Source organism: Electrona antarctica (assembly GCF_951216825.1).
Source record: "Electrona antarctica genome assembly, chromosome: 22".
NCBI lineage: Eukaryota > Metazoa > Chordata > Actinopteri > Myctophiformes > Myctophidae > Electrona > Electrona antarctica.
Genome location: NC_136805.1, coordinates 13,726,720 through 13,746,969, shown reverse-complemented (window position 1 = coordinate 13,746,969; position 20,250 = coordinate 13,726,720). Strand labels below are relative to the sequence as shown.

The 20,250-nt window shown below is 43.2% G+C and overlaps 1 protein-coding gene across 2 annotated transcripts in view; it reads left to right on the top strand.

Annotated features, from left to right (window-relative positions):
* Nucleotides 1-1,997: 1,997 nt before the first annotated feature.
* Nucleotides 1,998-20,250, top strand: part of rgs7b (regulator of G protein signaling 7b) — a 120,574-nt gene continuing 102,321 nt past the window's right edge. For both annotated transcript variants that reach the window (XM_079492964.1, XM_079492963.1), the window contains exons 1-2: nucleotides 1,998-2,465; nucleotides 3,902-4,010. In XM_079492964.1, the coding sequence (XP_079349090.1) occupies nucleotides 3,933-4,010 (78 nt within the window). In that variant the 5' untranslated portion in view covers nucleotides 1,998-2,465; nucleotides 3,902-3,932. The remainder of the gene's footprint in view (nucleotides 2,466-3,901; nucleotides 4,011-20,250) is intronic.

The following is a 20,250-nucleotide window of genomic DNA, read 5'->3' as shown; positions in this document are numbered from 1 at the left end:
CATTATTACTTGTGAGGACATGTATAGGACCTATACTGTGCAAAATGAAAGGTTAACTTCCATTGATTGTCAGACCCTGGGCCCTACCCTTAACCATTATCCTCACTGCTCCTAACTTGAACCTGACTAAAACCTAACCCTCATCAGTCCCAACAGTTTGGACATATATGAGGTTTCCACCCCAAAGGCAATATTCCCTTGTAAGCACCAGTTAAGATGATCCCACAAATAGTCTAGACAAAAACAACCTATGGCATTGTTAACCCATTTACACCGGAAATCCCTATACATAAAACATAATTATACCTTTTTTTTTATTAATAACTTTCTTTTTTTCCCCCTTTTTTTTTGGAAAACGTAAATCAGGATTAGAAGGTGTTTTTAGAATCGGCCTCAGGCACATAAATGTTTCAGTTGGATATTACTGTACTGTTTGTAACCTATAAAAATAGCTATTATATGCTAAAACCATTAGTGAATGCTGCTGGCTGTGAGGTCCACTACTGTAGTATATGCAGGCAAACCTATTGTTAGTCTGCTTTGTTGGTGGTTGTTATTCTATGGTCCCTTGCTTTCTAAGCAGAAGCATAATTAACACATGCACAAGTGTGTTCTCACTTTATCTCACACGCCAGAGGGAGACTACTTAACTATATTATCATAGATGCAGACAGTGGGGTGGGAATTGTCTTGATGTGGGATTTCCAGAACAAGAGCTCAGTGTAATCTTCAAGATGTTGTCGCTGTAGTTTGTTTGGCTCCACTCAACCAGCTGTGTGGGCAGCCAAAAATCACTGACTCTCATTGGCCATATATGCCATATATGACCAGTGACAGTCAGTGACATTCCATATATTATATGGAATGTAGTCGCTTGTGAATCTTACAGTGGCTACAAGGCTACAAGTTGGATATTGGCCTTTTATTGTGGAAATATAGAAATATAGATAACCTAATCAAGTGGTTCCCAAACGTTTTAGCTCGAGAGATTTATGGACTTTCTTAGATTTTTCTTTGATTTCTTCATGAAATTTATGAGAACATCATTGAATTTTGTTTTTTAAGTCATGATTTTTTTTTAGCAAACGTTTTTTTTTAATGTTTTGAAATGATAATAATTAAAAACAATGTAGAAAACAAAGGGACAAAATGTGTCAGAATCCCACAAATGAGTCCCGGCCCAGCAGGTGCTGGGCCAGAGGCCTGGCACCCAAATCCGGCACCCTCAATTTAAGTTTCATGCAGCCTACCTATTGTTATACTATATAAAAATTATGTGTGCCCCCTCACCAATTTCAACTGCCCTCAGTCATTTCATCCTGGAACCGAGCCTACGACCCTGCAGTGTTGGTAACTATATAACCACCTATTCTGTCATCTGCAGCTGAATCACATTAACGACTGATGGCATCAGATTCCTTTGGTTGGCACTGATTGTTAAAGTGGTAATGGTTATGCAATCTCACATTTATTGACCCGTTTGATTATTTCATGCACTTTCAACAAAGACCCACACAGTATAGGCTTACATTCTTGAAATATACTGACATTGCAATGCCACAACATATTCTAGGTCCAACTTAATCTTCATGTATGGAAATGTAACAGTATAAGGTACTAGAATGCTGCCCTGTTTGTTTCTCAATGTTACATAAACATCCATCCATCCACCCATCCATCCGCTCCACCGTGCCGTTACCAAGGCGCTTTGGCTGCTGATGAGAATTAATTCCCCGCACGTGATTGGCCCCGAGGTCGGTCGGGCGCGCGCTCACGTTTGTGACCGAGGTTGCCCGCGCACTACGAGCGAGGTGCACACCACTCGCGCGCACTGCTTTTGCTTACTCGGCTACACATACTTTGGTGCCCACTCGAATTGTGTGACTCTAGAGGTCGCTCTTTGGAAGAAAAAAAATAACATACAAAAAATAAAATCCACCCCGTGTGTGACTAGTGACCTGACTAGCAACCCAATGGAAGCAACAACACAACGCACGCCAGACACAGACAGCAACCCAAATATTCTCATGTGACATGATACAACCCTCCCCACATTGTAAAACATTAGTGTCTCGGGAGTCGGGTCGACTTAGTTGAGACGAGCATGTACGGCGTCGGTGCAGCGAAATTGTCTCCGGAGTGGAGTCACAATATTCGATAGGTGGGTGTAACACACTCGTCTTTGTAGTCACAATATTCGACAGGTCGGCGTGGTCACAATATTCGATAGGTGGGTGTAACACGCTCCTCCGTCTCACTCCAGAGGATGCGAGAGCCAGGCACACACTCAGTTTGTGTGTTGAGTAGATTTTATCACATCTGACACACATTCAGTTTTCTCTCCAATGAGCAAACAGCCCATTCCTTCGACCGGCAGCTGACAGAGTAAAGAAGAGTCTCATTAAGATATCCTGGGATATCTTTAATCGGGGCTTCGCTGTTTGGGCGGAGGGACATCGGATAAGGTAAGAATAAACATGCGAATGAAACGCGCCAGTGATTGATTGATTGACGACATAAACAAAACGTTGAACGTTATGAAGTGGTGAAATAATAATGCCACGAAATATCAAAACTGAATTGGTAACCAGCGTGGTCGGAGGAGCTATCCACGGTTCTGAATGACTGTTACCATAACACTGTGCACACTGTTGCCCTTCTACATAGACAACAGCAGCTAAAGCTACCTGGAATGGACTGTAGGCTATGGACAGATTATAGACAAAAAATGACAATAAGGGTGGTCGGCTTGGGGTTGACATTTACAGGTTGGTTGTGGTCTGGTAGCCATATGACATGCAGGGACGTAATGTTCCACCTTTAGAGGTTATCGATTGTTTTTGGACACTCGTTTAATGTGTGTCAGTAACAGACGTAGACTCGTGTTGTTCGGAGTATTTCTTACTTTCGTGTGGTTTTGGTTTCTCTTTTACCCAAATATCCCGGTTTCTGTCTTCTGACCGCGTCATCCTGTTGTCAAGTCACCGTTTCTTGTTCGAATTTCTGGGAAACCAAAATCTGGTTCACAGCCTATAGTGAGTAAACCACAAAGCATTTCATGCACTCCCTTAATCCAACCTTAACCATCATCATACTACATGAGGACACCAATGGAAACAAGCCGAAAGGCTTTCTTGGTTTCATTCCTTTAGCAAACCTTGTATTGTACTGTAAGGCCTACTTCCCTGTGCCTGTCCATGCTAATTGTAAGGTATTAAATCAATCAATCAATCAATCAATCAATCAAAAGACAGTTCAAAAATGAATAGCTGTCCTCACTATTTAGTACTTCCTCTACAATCATTATCTAACTAACTAACTACAGTGCTCCCAGCCGTGCCACATGACATGACTGAAAGCAATTATGTGTGTGTGTGTGTGTGTGTGTGTGTGTGTGTGTGTGTGTGTGTGTGTGTGTGTGTGTGTGTGAGTGTGTGTGTGTGTGTGTGTGTGTGTGATTGTTAGTGCATATCTACCTGCATGTGAGCATTTTTCAATGTTAGTGGGTGTCCAGCATAGTGGAGGAGCTTCGGAATATTTCACGCTAATTCGTCTAAAAGCACCAAATTTTGCACAGATGTAGCCCAGGGCATGCTCTAATGATTTAGCTAGGGTGCCCAAGCCGGCGACCTTCGGGGTCGCCACAGCGGCCAAATTCATATGGCCACCATTAACAACCTATATAAGGCACATTTTAGTAGTAAAAATAATAATAGTATAAATAGTAGTAACAGTAATAGTAGTAACAGTATTGAAGATCTCTCTCATTCTGTGTGCGCGTGTGTGCGTGTGCGTATACTTACAGTAGTTGCACACAAGTGTTGCCTGTCGTAAATAGCAGATGTACAAGCTCACAACCACCAAAGGTAGCAGTAGTAATGTCTCTCCCTCTCTGTTGTAGGAGTGTGGTTGTCTGGTCCTAACGGTAGATCATGGCCCAGACCATCAGCAGCGGCAGCAGCAGTAATGGGGTGGCAGATGAGTCACCTAACATGCTGGTCTACAGAAAGGTAAGCAACACTCAACAGCCTGTGTGCGTGTGCAATCTGTGCATGTGTGCTTCCAAAGTCCATATATTGCCATCTGAATTCAAAACCAACACATGACAACACAAGGGGATTTGGGATGTTCTATTAGGATAACCATCACATTACCACTTACAAACATCCTATTTCATGTTTTGACCAGGGTCCCCCAGGGCTCTATACTTGGTCCCGTCCTTGATCACAGTTTGCGTTGCAATGCGTTGTGAGATTCTAGAGCTGCTATTTTCATAGAATGTTCGCACCCAGAATAGGGATGTTTTTATAGGTTTAATAGGTTTATGTGGTTAAAGTCTCGTCATCATCATCCTTCGACTGTCGTCGAGTTCCTAGATGCCACGTCTTTCCATCGGGTCCTGTCAGCCATTGCTGCTCCCAGTTCTTGGAATGTCAGTCCTGTGTCCCTGGAGATTGTGGCAGGATATGTATGAGGCCTGGTTCCTCTGGACGACTGGGGGAGCTGCCATAGCAGGATATCTGATATTACTTGATCCTGGGAGCGGTAGCAGTGACCAGCAAAGATCACTCTGCGACGTGCTACAGTTATTGGCGGCAGTTCACCATAGATCCGCTCTTTGGTTGGATGAGTTTTGTTTTTTAACACACAAGAGGAGTCTTGTATATGTGCCATCAAGCCAGTCTTGTAATTCCTTCTTCATAGTCCATGTCTCAGCATCATATAATAGGATGCTTTCAACACAGGCCCTGAAGAAAGAGACCTGGGTGGAGGTTGAAATGCTGGACTGCCAGACTCTGAGGATTTGTTGCAGGTGTTCCAGGCTTGTCCCTTTCTGGCAAGAAAGTCCTTTCTGCTGTCAGACACATATGAACCCAGATATTTAAAGTCCTCGACTTCTTAATGTGTGATCCATCCATTGATGTAATACTTGGATGGGTAGGGTCCTCATTCATAAGCATGCACTCCGTTTTCTTGGCATTTAACCTACTTTGGCAGTGGCTTCTTCAAGTGAGACGAGCAGCGTCTGAGCAGATTGTATGTGCTCTGCGGTTAGGGCGATGTCAACCGCATAGTCGAGGTCAGTCAGGTATTTCTCGCTCTGACGACCAGCAAGTCTCATCTCCTGCTTTTCCTCATTCATGAAGGCACAAGTAGTCGGCTCCGCCTACAGGAAATACGTAAGCTGCAACCATGAGACCTGTTTCTGAATTTGTCTATACTCAGTAGAATGGAAACGGCTACATATGACAAAGATATGTAGGCTAGATACAGCCTATAAGCCTACAGGCCTATCTGTTGATATACATGTGTAGAAAATGACTCATGATCATAGGAACAAGTTACTGTTGGAAAGGATAAAAATGCAGAGTTGCCAACAACGCAAATAAACCTCTTCAAATTCCCGAAGGTTATTCAGGACATAGATTTAAGTGACAAGCGGGAGTGATTAGGATTGATTATTTGTAACCCCCTCTCCCGACTTTAAATGCTATTGGGGAGGGTGAAGTAAGAGCAAAATGGCTGCTGTGTGTGTGTGTGAATATGGTCAATACAGCTCATGTAACTGAGTAGCTGGCTGTTAAGGTAGCGTGACGGCTAATGAGGCTGCAGTTAATGCAATAGAGCGAGATAACTTGAGCCAGGGAATGGGAATACTGAAGGACGTAGTGGAGTTCTGGACGGAGGGAGGGCTTCAAAGAGCACTTATACCCTACAATTTCACACCAATCTTTTGTTCTTTTTTCTTTATTTTTCTTTCAGAGATTAATTTTCGGGAGTTTTTTCTTTTCCCCTTTTTCTTTTACAGGAAAGTGTAGAGGAAACCGAGGGCAGAGAGAGAGGGGGAACATGTACGATTCAAAATCGCAAATCAATATCACAGATGCTATTTCATTGCATAGAGGGGGTCCAAAATGTAGAGGCTATACAACAAGATTTTCTATTGCTTTGGGAAATATTTGGGTCAATAAATCAAAGTACAATGGTTCATTAAAAGACCATACAGAGGCAAAGGAAAGGAGCAAAGGAGGAGAGGATGTCATGGTCATGTGTCACAGGTCCTGACCTGGATTCAATGTCAGGATGTCACTATTATGTGGTCAGCATACCCTAGGCCAAACGCATTTTATTAATAGTCTATGGAGATGCAGAGGTGACGGCTCTAAAAGATACAGGAAAGGCATAATATACAGCTGAGCATATGCCTATATTATGTTATGACATGTTCTGCAAAAGACAGGGGTTGTTATTAATAATTAATAAGCTCACTAGCTAAACTGTCCAAGGTCCTGAGATAGATAGATACTTCCCGAAAAGGTTTTGTTTATCATCATGTTTATCATTAAATTATTGCCGTGCGTGTGTGTTTGTGTGTGTATGGTTTGAGCAGGCTATACACCCGTACAACTGTGGCTTGGTCATGGTTCCTCATTGCTATGGGAGTCATGTCACTTGTAGCCTAGAAACAACCTTCAGGTTGTAGGAACAATGATGTAGCTTGTAAACAAATGTCTTTGCTAGTTGTTTTTACTGGGGGACAAGCGACAATATACTACACCGGTGCTCCTTTAAAATACTCCAAAATTTTGCACGTAACTAGAACTGGATGAAGGAAAAAAGGGGTTAGATTGCCATTGCCAAGGTGGAGTATTGTGGAGGTTGAGATTCCAGGGCCCCTGCCTAGGTCTCAGCCCTCTGAATCTTTCAGGGACCCAACCCCCCTCCTTACGGCACCCCTGTGTACGGCATATAAATAAACAACTTTATTTTTAAGTAGTCTGGAAGATTCCACTCATTAGCCGCGATGGGAAAAGATTGTCGAAGTGAGAAAGCAAGAAAAAGAGTGAAGAGAAGAGGTGCTAAAAGGGGTGTGTGTGTGTGTGTGTGTGTGTGTGTGTGTGTGTGTGTGTGTGTGTGTGTGTGTGTGTGTGTGTGTGTGTGTGTGTGTGTGTGTGTGTGTGTGTGTGTGTGTGTGTGTGTGTGTGTGTGTGTGTGTGTGTGTGTGTCATGTGCGAGTGACGTAGGCATGCAGAGAATGTGTTGCAGGTTAACTCATTCCATGCCACAGGACGCCTTTGGACGCCTCCCCTTAATAGGTCTCACAGGAGTCTTTTATGTTCTTGTGAGAGAGAGATAGCCTGACGTGACTATCCCTCTGCTAGATCTCAACCTCAGCCTAATTAAAAGAGCTGACACACACACACACACACACACACACACACACACACACACATACACATACACATACACATACCACATACACACACACCACTACCATCTTGATGACAAACCAGTAGTAACAGAATGCAATAACAATAATAATAGCAGAATGTGTGTGTGTGTGTGTGTGTGTGTGTGTGTGTGTGTGTGTGTGTGTGTGTGTGTGTGTGTGTGTGTGTGTGTGTGTGTGTGTGTGTGTGTGTGTGTGTGTGTGTGTGTGTGTGTGTGTGTGTGTGTGTGTGTGCGTGCGTGTGAGTGTACATGCATGTGTCTGTGAGGGGGATATTTGTCTTCCTCTCGGGAATCTATTGATTAGCATTACTAACTTAACACGTATATTGACAAGTAGAGTAGTGATGTCACGGCGCCACAGGAAAAAGAGAAGCAACAAAAGCATGCTTGAGAACAGAAAAATGGAAGACAGGGAGAGAGAGCCTCTTTCAGCCTAGAGAACATATTTTTTAACAGACAGGTGCTCAACAAAACTCTGTCTATTCGTTCTGATGCTGCTCACCCACTAAATGTAGAATACGAACTCCTTCCATCTGGCCTTCACTAGCGTGCTACTAAAAACTGGTACAAATATGCCTTTGTCAACGTTTCCATTTGTACACTGAATGCTGCTGCGGGAAGGTCACGGAGATAATCAGGCCTAATGAGCACCTTATTGGTTCTGTCTTCTGTGCCTACAGTATGTAATGTACATGCACTTTCTATGTCAATGTGCACTTTATTGCATAGCACTTTAACACCTTGAGATGTAGTGGAGTGGTGATAAGTATGGAGATGGCTGACGTCATAGACTGGCCTCCAGTATTCTGATATCAGGCTCTGCTCTGGTACTGGCTGCGAATAATGTCCGTCGCACCAGTAATGACAAATACGGGTAAGGCTTTAGCCGTACAAAAGATGTCAAACCAGGAGCAACAAATAGACGGAGAATGTTGCCGGTACCGTCTTTGTAGGTCTGCTATTTTTGAAAAATCGTGAAAATAAAAATAACCTATAATAATAAATAACCTACCGTCTCGCACCAGTAATGACAAATGCGGGTAAGGCTTTAGCCGTACAAAAGATGTCAAACCAGGAGCAACAAATAGACGGAGAATGTTGCCGGTACCGTGACCTATACACAAGACTCATAATTGGGAGCAGAAGCAGCAGCCATGCAGCATAAAATCGTGTTTTTAAACAGCTACAGGAATGATGTGAGCTCTCTCTCTCACCCCCCCCCCCCCCTGTCCCCATCTGCCCTCTATTCATCAGCTGTTCTACTATTCCATTAGATTCCTCACTCTCTGGCTCTCAGCCAAGCTCTCTCCTCTCCTCCTTATATTCACTCCTTATATTCACTTCTCTCCTTTTGTCTCGGCTCTCCTCTTTACGAAAAACCAAAAAGCACTTCAAAGTGTGGACCACAGAAGATCCACACTTTGAAGTGCTTTTTTTGGACACTGTGGGCCAGTGGCTTTGTAGATTCAGATACAGAATAACACCTGGCAGCCATTCAACAAATACAAAGTAGGTGTGTTATATATTATATAACACGCCTACTTTGTATTTGTTGACCATAAATGGCGAAAGCGTTGTAACCTAGATAAAGTTCTTCTGACTGCCTTCCTTCTTCATTGTACGTTTGTTCACACACACACACACACACACACACACACACACACACACACACACACACACACACACACACACACACACACACACACACACACACACACACACACACACACACACACACACACACACAGGTGTAATGACCTATATGTGACACAGGTCATTATTGTGCTCTTGCAGGGTTAACTGCTTGATCTCTGCGAAGGTGCCGATAATCAATAAGCCAAAGGCCTGGAATAATACATCACACATGACAGCATAAATGGCAGCTTCCTCCCATTTATTTATCTCCATCAATACCTGAATAATTGAATGGTTCGAAAAAGAGCTAATAGTGAAACCAATCAAACGGCTGATGTCACAGGGCTGGTTGTGTGCATTAATCAACAGCAACATTTCTGTGAACTTCATATCTCTTTTGACTGCCAGTGCAGAGAGACTCACACAGAAACGTGATTTGGGGAAATGCTAATCCTCGGCTGGAGCTATTGTTACCTTTCTTTTCTTGTCAGTCAACCCTGTATTAAAATTGGCTAGTGGGAGGCGGACCACCGCCTTGCCATGACTCAGACATTAGCAAACCATTAGCAAACCAGGGATCTCCATATATGGTCACAAAAGGCCACTGATACTATGACTCAGACATGTTGGTCGGATCGGCCGTGCGATGTAGGAGTAAGGGGCCGCATAGCCCAAATAGCAGACCTTCGGCTTTTTTTACTATTCTTGCGTGACACCGCAAAGTATAAAATATGGCTTAAGTTGTTAATCAGACTAACCTGTTTAGTTGATTATAATAAATCAATTCAATTGTTTGATTTGTTTAAATAAATGAATACAGATATACCGGTGTGACATACTAGCGTCATGTCCAGGGGGTGTACTTGTACATCAAGCTGCCTCACGCTACAGAAACAGGAGATAGGCTCCTGCCCTATGGGCCTCATGGCTCGGCAAGGCTACTTATATACCGGTACGCATATATAGGCCTACTCTTCTTGATGATTGAATTCATCGAGGAGATAACCGATATTTGTAGCCTTTGTCAATTTCACCGAGAGGTGTATAACTAATGCTTGCTGCGAATGCTGCCCATTGGTAATCACATTAACCCATTTTGGGGCGGGAACCCCTTTTGGTGTTAGCATTATGTTATGCTTTAGCTATTGAAAAATAGCAGATCTACAAGCTCATAGCGCGCCACCGAGTGGCGCGCTACGAGCATGTAGGTCTGCTATTTTTGAAAAATCGAAGGACGACTGACAGAAACATAGCTTTTTCAGAAAACTGTCAGGATGTAGAAGACATTTTTAGAATCTGATCTCAGGTCAGAATGGGTTAATGAATGGGACAGTGGGGCTGATGGGAAATGGAGGCTATATGTGGCATGATGACGGCTCTCATCAGCCTCTGTAGCAAAGATGACATTGGATTCATGTTTAGCAAATCGGTCACAGTGGCCGTCTGTGTTGTTCTTCCCTATCTGCATTCATCTCTCAATCTTACCTTTGCGTCTACGACCCCGCACGCATTCTCTCTAATGATTTCTACTTGGCTCCTGGCTGATTATCATTGATTAGAATTCAAGCACGCACGTCGCACGCACACATGCACGCACGGACACACAACCAAAATGGTATTCTGTGCTGATTGCTGAATCCTTTTCTCCCAAAGAGAGTGTAGTGTCTGTCAGACATGTCAATATCCTCTTCTCTAATTGGGTGGCATATCCTCAAGTCAAACAGCTCAAAGTAATGACCAGAGGTGGTATTAGCCTCCTGTAATGTGTCATAGTGATTCATCCCATATACACTGTTTTAGACTTGGCCCTCTTTCACACGTATCAAACACCAATAAAGTAAATGTTTGGTCGTTTTTTTGGGCCACCACAATGCTTTTCCAATGGGAGTCACATGGTTTGATCAAACATTTGTGTTTGATTGCTGATTGCTGGTGGTGTTCTGCCCCTCCCCCCCGTCAAACAAAAATGTTTGGTCAAACCATGTGACTCCCATTGTGGTGGCCCAAAAAAACAAAATAAAACGACCAAACATTTGCTTGATTGGTGTTTGATACATGTGAATGAGGACCTAGCAAACCTGCCTACAGACTGCTGAACTGACACTTAATCTACCCCAACAAGGCTCTGTCAAATTGTTCATTTTTGTATCCTCCAATCATCATGATACAGGCTATTCTATTCTACAATGATGATGATGATGATAATGATAATAACAATGATGAAAAAACACATCACTTAGCAAAATCATCTTCTTTTCCTTTCGGCTTTTCCCTTCAGGGGTCACCACAGCGTATCATCTGCCTCCATCTCGCCCTGTCCTCTGCCTCCTCTTCTCTCACACCAACTAACTTCATGTCCTCTTTCACTACATCCATCAATCTTCTCTTTGGTCTTCCTCTAGGCCTCCTGCCTGGCAGTTCCAAACTCAACATCCTTCTACCTATATACTCACTATCCCTCCTCTGTCCCTGTCCAAACCATCTCAGTCTGGCCTCTCTGGCTTTATCTCCAAAACATCTGACATGCACTGTTCCTCTGATTTACTCCTTCCTGATCCCGTGTTACTCCCAGAGAGAACCTCTCTCTGCTACCCCCAGCTCTGCTTCCAGATCCTATCCATCCGTGTTACTCCCAGAGAGAACCTCTCTCTGCTACCCCCAGCTCTGCTTCCTGTCTTTTTCTCAGTGCGACTGTCTCTAAACCATACAACATAGCTGGTCTCACCACCGTCTTGTACACCTTTCCTTTCAGTCTTGCTGATACTTACTATTAGTGATATCACTTGGCAAAATGCAAGCACACAATTCCAGATGAAGCCGGTTGATTTGACTCGATATGACTGATGTGCGGGACAAACATGAAATTATGTATAATAATAAAGTGGCCCAAGTACTGTATACTGTGTTGCCCTAGGGGGGCAATTACACTAATAAGTAGCATTGGGAACAAGCCATGTAGCCCATACAGGTCAGCAGTCTATAGCTCTTGTTTCTGTAGCAAGTACACGCCTTATACATGACACTAGTCACTAGTACGTTCTATGTTGTAGCGACTTACTATACGCCCAATCCAACCCTTGATGCTCTGCCAAGCAGGGAGGCATTGGGCACTATTTGTAGTCTTTGCAAATTGATTCTCAGGGTGGACACTAACCACAAAGCCACTGAGCTGGTTGGTTCCCACTAATATGCTGGTTGCCTATTTAAAGCGTACATGGGCATCATGAAATCAGTGCTGAACACTACTGATGATTGTCTGAGGACCGAAACTTACACTCACCGTTTTTCCCACCATGTCCCTTGTTTCATGCTTATAGATACATTTATCTTTGCATCCTTAACACTTAGACTTCTAATCACGAGTTGCTTGAGTTAATTAATTGTAGAACACATTCGCGAGTTGCCCGAGTTATGTTTTCATTGTTTAATCCACGTTTTTAATCAGTTTTAAGTCATACGGGGACTACAAATTTCACGCCCCCAAATGAGACAGCGGCCCCACTTCTGGCCCGTTACAATGGTGTCTTTGTCAACATCTATTGTTGTTTTCTCAATAGAGAATGTATTTCACGTTTAATTTACCACTTGAATGAGTTACCCATAATGTTAACGGAGCAGAGGGGAGACGGCAGCTTTTAAGGGACGTCACTGCCTTTACGAGGCTACGAGCGCCGACTTTGAAGAGTGGAATTCTCAATAATACATCCCAATCCCGACTGACTTTGTTCATTCATGTCTATATTTTGAACATGTCATGGGCTTATGCTCTACCTACCGCGGAGCTCCGACGGTGTGTTTTACGTATATACCATGCGACCACTATGACTTGAGATTTACAATGCTAGCACTTTTCACAAACTGATGGAGTATATTATAGTACATTGTGGGTTGTATATTGAGATGGCAGGTATGTGACATTGAAAAGGACAAATCAAACTGGGACCCTTTATTAGAACACAAAAAAAATCGCTACAGCCTCAGTAATGAACCAGTGAAATGTATTTTATGATGCCTCTCATAGGGATTGCATTGACAGCTGCAGTACACCGCTCTAACGGACCTGAAGAGGGGCCGCTGTCTCATTTGGGGGCGTGAAATTTGTAGTCCCCGTGTGTGCCGTGCGCTGCCCGGTCTGTTGTTGTGATCGCCGCTATGGAATACTTTTCTACACCACAACAAGCAATTACACCGTTTTAAAGTGGATTTTCATGACAAGCAACTCAGCGGTCGATGCACTGGCTGTTCAAAGGTAACTTTAAACATAGGCAGTCTAGCCTGAAAATCGTCCGTAAATTGTCGGCATTCAACCTGTTAAGAGCCTCAAAGTATTTTTGGGTCATTGTGAAAGGCTTTTCTGTTGCTTCTGGATTGCTGTGTTACAGACAGATGGACAGGAAGAGGAATGGTTGGACAAAGAGTCAGGAGATTGACAGGCAGACGGGAAGAATCAAACGGGCAAACTAAATTCCCCCGAAGAAAGTATTTCTGTTGTTTGATAGATTAGCGTGTGTGTGTGTGTGTGTGTGTGTGTGTGTGTGTGTGTGTGTGTGTGTGTGTGTGTGTGTGTGTGTGTGTGTGTGTGCGTGTGCGTGTGCGTGTGCGTGTGCGTGCGCGCGTGTGCGCACGCGCGCGCAAGAGAGAGAGAGAGCGTTGTGTAAAGGAATATGAATGACCCTGGGGGCCACTAAAATGAGACAGCTTGCTGAGTCACATTCATACAGCATTGTATTCTGGGCTTTCTGCGGACCAGGGCACATATACAATGTACTTATGACGTTGCGTTCAAATCTGGTTCACTGCTATTGTCAAGACATTGCTCCTTTCTTTCGCTTGTATTTCCATCTCCCTCCACCCCCCCCCCCCCCATCTCTCTATCTCTCGATCTCCCCCAAATGCCTCTACTTTAGGCTACCTGGCTGATGGCTACATAATGCATCAAAATGCCAGAGCAATAAAATACTTTTCTTGTGTTCTGCACTTTGGGACCAAAAGCTGTAGGAACAGACTACACATGATTAGATTACAGTAATCAGATTACAAACTATAGGAAATAAACAAACAGTGATAGATTCGGCTATTAGAACATACATATTTACAATATGCTTTGTTGTGGACTTACCCTGGGAAACCTTGAACATCCCAAAATAAACTGGTTGAATAATGCTTGACGTTGACGTTCAAATTCCACTTGGAATGGAATTAAATGTTTGTAAGTATTTCAAGTTTTTAGAGATAAAGCTAGAGCTGAATGCAAGTTCTTAGTAGTATTATTTAGTAGTATTTAGAAGTTATTTGGAAGATATTCCATGGGCTACTGTACGTTACAGCATTACGGGAGTAAACAGATTAAGATTAAGAATAGTTAAAACTGTAACTTTACTTCACCCCAGATTTGAACCTGGTGCTGACGTTTTTACCAGTGACCATTGTTACAAATGCTGCGAGTTTACAAATTGTTCCATTTGCACACTCTCAGAGTTTCACACCTGTAAGGAGGGATTTGTAACCCCTCAATGAACCATGAGGGTACCTGGACTTTGAGACCCACTGGTGTAGCAGAGCGCTTCCATTGAGCAAACATTCACAATATCAGCACCTTGACTCGGTTTGACCAGAATGGAACAGAGCCTTAATTAGTATAATTTAATTGGTAAGACCTGTGAAGGAAGTAAAGAAGAGGCCCAAATTATTTCCCATCTATGTCTGCTGTCAGTGTGCATATAGAGTGTAAAAACGTGTACGTCACCAAGAGGGGGGCGGCGTCTGAAAAGCTAGCGGCGCCATTTTTGTGGGCTTTAAACTCTAGCCCACATCACTCAGAATAGAGTGACGGTGGTCTGTTTTTGTAAACATTGAGCTCGTTCCTTGCGACAACAGTGAGCCAACACCAGGATGGAACGAAAAAGGATTACAGGGCACCATTGTGAGATGTCAGTTTGCACGTCGTTTGTTGAACTCCCTCTGGTGTTTAAAAAAAAGAACATACACGGATGGTCGCTCACTTGTAAACAAACCAGACAACCCCACAAGTATGGCGGCCGCTACCACGTGACACATATGTTGACGCCCCCTCAAGGAGATTTTGGTACGCTCTATAGCATATTGTGTTGGTTTGGAAAACGCCCAGCCAAGTCGGAGCCAGCACCTAGGAGAAATCAAAAAATCAAACCCTTGTATCCACGGTGTTGGGCAACCAGGAACGTCACGTCTTCCTAATGAAACTGAGTCCTCCTCACCGTCAGGGTAAAAAGAAGCGCCTGGTGACTCCAATGTGTATTGGGGAAGACACGATAAAGTTTGTGTACTCCCACCCCAGTAGGACCCTCAAAACAAAACAGTAAGACATGTACGCAATCGACGTATGTAGCTGTTTGCCCGTTGTATGAGTGCTACGTAGCCCGTAGCACTTGACCTAGCCTTGATGAACATGCAGTCTTATGCAAAGTGTAAAACGTCATTTAGATAGCATGTTATTTAGACGGATGCCAGTTGACCTTGCATCCTATAGTTTCTATAGTTTATTAGTTTCAATGTACAGATTATTTATCTTGTGATTTAATACTGTTTAGACTGATGCTGTAGGTTCTTTGTTTACCTATTATCCTATAAGATTACTGAGGCGCTGCACTGTCTATACATTGATTTCATGTATATGTTTACCTTGCATATACTGTAAGTCGCTCTGGATAGAGAGCTTACGCTAAATGCCAGTAAATTGACAATTTGCATACAATTGTATGTAAAATGTACACAGTCTAAAACTGTTTAATGTGTCACAACCAACCAGACAGGGTTAAATCTGCGTAAGCCGCTTAAAAATGGACTGTGGCTGTGTCACTCATGAATGTTGTGCTTAACCACATGCAATCTTTTCATGAATGGTTTAACAGGCAGACACTATTAGTCGTGAGACAGAAAATGGGTTAAACGTGTGGTTTAATATCCTGTTCCGTGGACGATGGAGCCAGGCCAATATAGCACACTATGCCCAAAGCAATATGGTGGCGATAGCATAGTATATCTGGTCATGGTCTGGTTATCGGAGTGATTGCGCGCACACACACACACACACACAGACACACACACACACACACACACACACACACACACACACACACACACACACACACACACACACACACACACACACACACAGGCTCACATTGCATGAACTGTAGGAGAAAACATCTATTTATAGGTCTCTTGAGAGAGGGATGTGTACGGTTTGTGTGCGTGTGCACTGAATGCATTATGATTAAAGCATGCCAATCTCTCGTGAACCACCATTCCTATTACCTGGAGAGAATGGCAATGAGGACAGGTAAAGATGGAAAGTAGAGAGACCGTCAGGGAATGAAAGACCAAGTAACGCAGACACAAAGAGAGACAGAGAAAGAGAGAGAAAAATGGGAGCCAGAGAGACAGGCAGACGGCTACAAAGAGACGCTGACATACTGAAATTAAGAAAGCACATGTATGTAATGCAAAGAAACTGCGAGACGTGCATGAAATGTTCATGTGCCCGTACTCTGTGGGGAACACAACACACCAGATGGTGGTTTTATATGCTGTTCATGAGTGCATGAGAGAAGCAAGAGTGCTGAAACCGAAACATATCCCAGTAGTCGAAAGATACAGCATCAAGATTCAAGAGGATGAAGGGAGGTTTATTTGTGACTCACACACGCACAGGCATAGGCAACCATCCAGCACCCTGGTGAATCATGATCATAAAACCTTTGATTCTGTGAAACTAAATAATTTAATATTTAATTATATGGTATACTGTCTACTAGAGATGTCCCGATACTGTATCGGTATCGGAAAAGTATCGGTATCGGCCCTTATTTGTCATATCGGGTCATATTGGTATCGGCGAATATGCTATGTCTAACCACAGTGATCCCACACAGGGGTTGACACTATGGCAGGTAAAAACAATGTTGGGGCATGTGAAGTTTGCTTTCGAGTTTCCCAAACTGCAAGTGCACATTAGAGTGAGGAGTCTGCTATAAACACAACACGAGATATATATATATATAGCTAGAAAGCTAGAAACACAACACAAGATCACAACACTAGTATCGGTATTCGGTATCGGCTAACACAGAAATTGTGGGATCGGATCGGGAACAAAAGTGTATCGGGACATCCCTACTGTCTACATTAAATAAATAACCTTTGTTTAGCATTTTTCATTCAAAAAATAACAGAATCAAAGATTTTATGGTCATGAATCACTTAAGCCCTATACATTGTTGTATGAGGAATAGCCAATCTGCAAGCTTATCAACACAAACACACTCGCATCTTCCACACGTCAGCTTGGTATATGCTCACAACACTCACAACAACACTCACAACATGTCGCATGCGATACGCTGTGAGCTAATGACATGCCCAAAATAGGGATGACTACTGACAGGTTGAATAGTGGTGAAAAGGCAACACCTCAGGATCAGAACAGAAATGATGAGCGCAAAGACCTCAAAGTACACGATGTTAAGGAGCGCAAAGACCTCAAAGTACACGATGGAAAGGAGCTCAAAGACCTCAAAGTACACGATGGAAAGGAGCGCAAAGACCTCAAAGTACACGATGGAAAGGAGCTCAAAGACCTCAAAGTACACGATGGAAAGGAGCGCAAAGACCTCAAAGTACACGATGGAAAGGAATGTCTGGCATGGATTTAATTGGATTGAAGGGCCATGTTCATTTCATTTATAAAGTCTCTTTATTTTAGAGGATATCAATTATTAGTCTTAGCCATTTTACTTAAGATAAGATATGTTATGATAAACCTTTATTGATCCCCTTGGGTAAAAAACGGTGTCATATACCAACAAAACAAGTGTGACAGGTACAGGTAAGAGTAGAGATAAGAATAAATATCAAATAAATAGCTGTAGCTATTTCTGCTATCTTTGGGAAATGGTTGAACATTTTTCAACATGGAAACGATTATGACGACAATCATGCAAAAATAATTGCGATTATCTCAAATAATTGTGATTATGTAATAATTGTGACAGGCCTATAGAATCAAGCAATAAACAGTGGGGATTATTTGGCCAGTGTGCACGTTTGCCAGTGTCAGCAGTAGTCACTGAGCCAGTAATCCCAGAGAACAGAACGGAATGGAACAGACAGTGCAGACTTGGTTGTTGTGGAGCCTCTAGCTACTGGCATCATCCACACAAATGTTGGCCTGGATGTATGCAAACTGAAGGGTCTAGTAGTGAGTCACAGGTGCTGCGGCAACAGTCTCTCCAGCTAAGATCTTCATGGCATGTGACATCAGAGCAACTGGCCTGTGGCCATTGAGAGTCCTTCCCGCATATAGAGGGTATGCGCGTGACATCATCATCAAACCAGGAAGTTATGCAGGAACGCCTACTGAGTGGCAAAAAACTACTTTCTGGCCTTGACAGCCCATACATCCACACAGAAAAGTCATATCTGATTGCATTAAACAACATTAAACGATGTTAAACTCACTTTGCCTGTTGCTTTGCCACTCGATTTGCCACTCGATGTGCCATTCACTTTAAGCATGTGCATACTCTCTATTGGGATTTTGTGAAGAATAAGTCTAGCGATTAAGATATTGATTGATCGATCGTTTATAGGATCACTTGAACAGAGTAACTATATGTAGGGAGGAGGGAGTTGAATAAAAGAAAGGGATGGAAAAGATAACGCCATCAACTTACACTTTACTGTAAGTGTAAGAATTTAATAGGTGTGACAAAGTATTCCAACACGTCCCTGTGTTGCCCATCGTGGCGTTTGCTCCACTTGAACGCCTGAGAGTTCTGAGTGAAGCCAGCCTACCGTAGCTGTTTCATAACACATTCCTCATGTGGGAGTTTACTGTGGTAAAATAATTCTCCTGAGCTCTGTATTCACACACAAACAAGCACGCATGCACACACACGTGCACGAGCCCAAACGCACATGCTGTTCTTGCAGTATGTTGGTGAGAGCTGAACCTCCTTCCTATCCAACTTCACAGCACAGTCGATCAGGGCCCACTTGAAAATCCCCAAAGTGTTTGTGGCCATTCGGCGGCCTTGTTAAGTGGTCTGATTGATGGTCACTAATAAACAATTATTTATTACTACTGGCTGGAATTTGATGTGCACTTTCATTCACTTTCAGACAATGAACCCTACACATTTTTGTGACCTTGCGTCCTTTATACTACAGTATATCTAACGTTAGTCCAACTAACACCAGCCTTAGACCAACGTTTCCAATTGCACACAACTTAGTCCAGTAATAATGTCACTTGACCTCCAACTAATTGCAAAAAAAAAAAAACTCAACTGATTTTATGTCCTAAATATGTAATGTCCTGAATGAGAGGAAAAAAGTTGCCTGTAAATGCATGTGGGGAAATTAGTTTAAATTCAAAATAACTAGCCCTTTTTACATGATTTGGTTCAGAACACACAAAAAAAGAACTGGAACCCAAAAATGGCCGCCGGTTCCGTGAAAGGTTCCAAGAATCTAGAACGGAAGCAGTTCTAGAACCAAGGTTATTTTGGTGCAAAAGGGGCCAACATGGTTGTGGATTGCCAACCATGGATGATGGAACTGTCTGAGCACCTTGTATTATCCTCCACACAGAGGATGGACCATTCCAGTGATTCAGGACAGAATGTCAGCTTTGCACACAATATCAATTCCTTCCTGTTGTTTGCCTCCCTCAGTCTGTCTTTATCAAAAATATTTTCACTTCATTCAAAAGATGGCAAGAATGCAGCACACAAAGTAAAGCAGCAAAAGTGTGCATACCGTGGAGGGAAACTATCCCCGCTCTCTCTCTCTCTCGCTCTCTCTCTCTCTCTCTCTCTCTCGCTCTCTCTCTCTCTCTCTCTCTCTCTCTCTCTCTCCCTCTCTCTCTCTCGCTCTCTCTCTCTCTCTCTCTCTCTCTCTCTCTCTCTCTCCCTCTCTCTCTCTCTCTCTCTCTCTCTCTCTCTCTCTCTCTCTCTCTCAAATTTCATCACACACAGAAATCCATGATAAAAATCTGTAATATTACAACGATTCCGGCTACCTTCAGTGTGCTGTGTATATCTGAGGGAGGTATTCTGGGTTATTTTCTTTTTTTCCTGACATATTTGGTCACTAGCTTCCTGCCTTCCTCACCCCATGGCAAAATGCTGTGTGTGTGTGTGTGTGTGTGTGTGTGTGTGTGTGTGTGTGTGTGTGTGTGTGTGTGTGTGTGTGTGTGTGTGTGTGTGTGTGTGTGTGTGTGTGTGTGTGTGTGTGTGTGTGTGTGTGTGTGTGTGTGTGTGTGTGTGTGTGTGTGTGTGTGTGTGTGTGTGTGTGTGTGTGTGTGTGTGTGTGTGTGTGTGCGCTCGTTCTGCCTGGAGC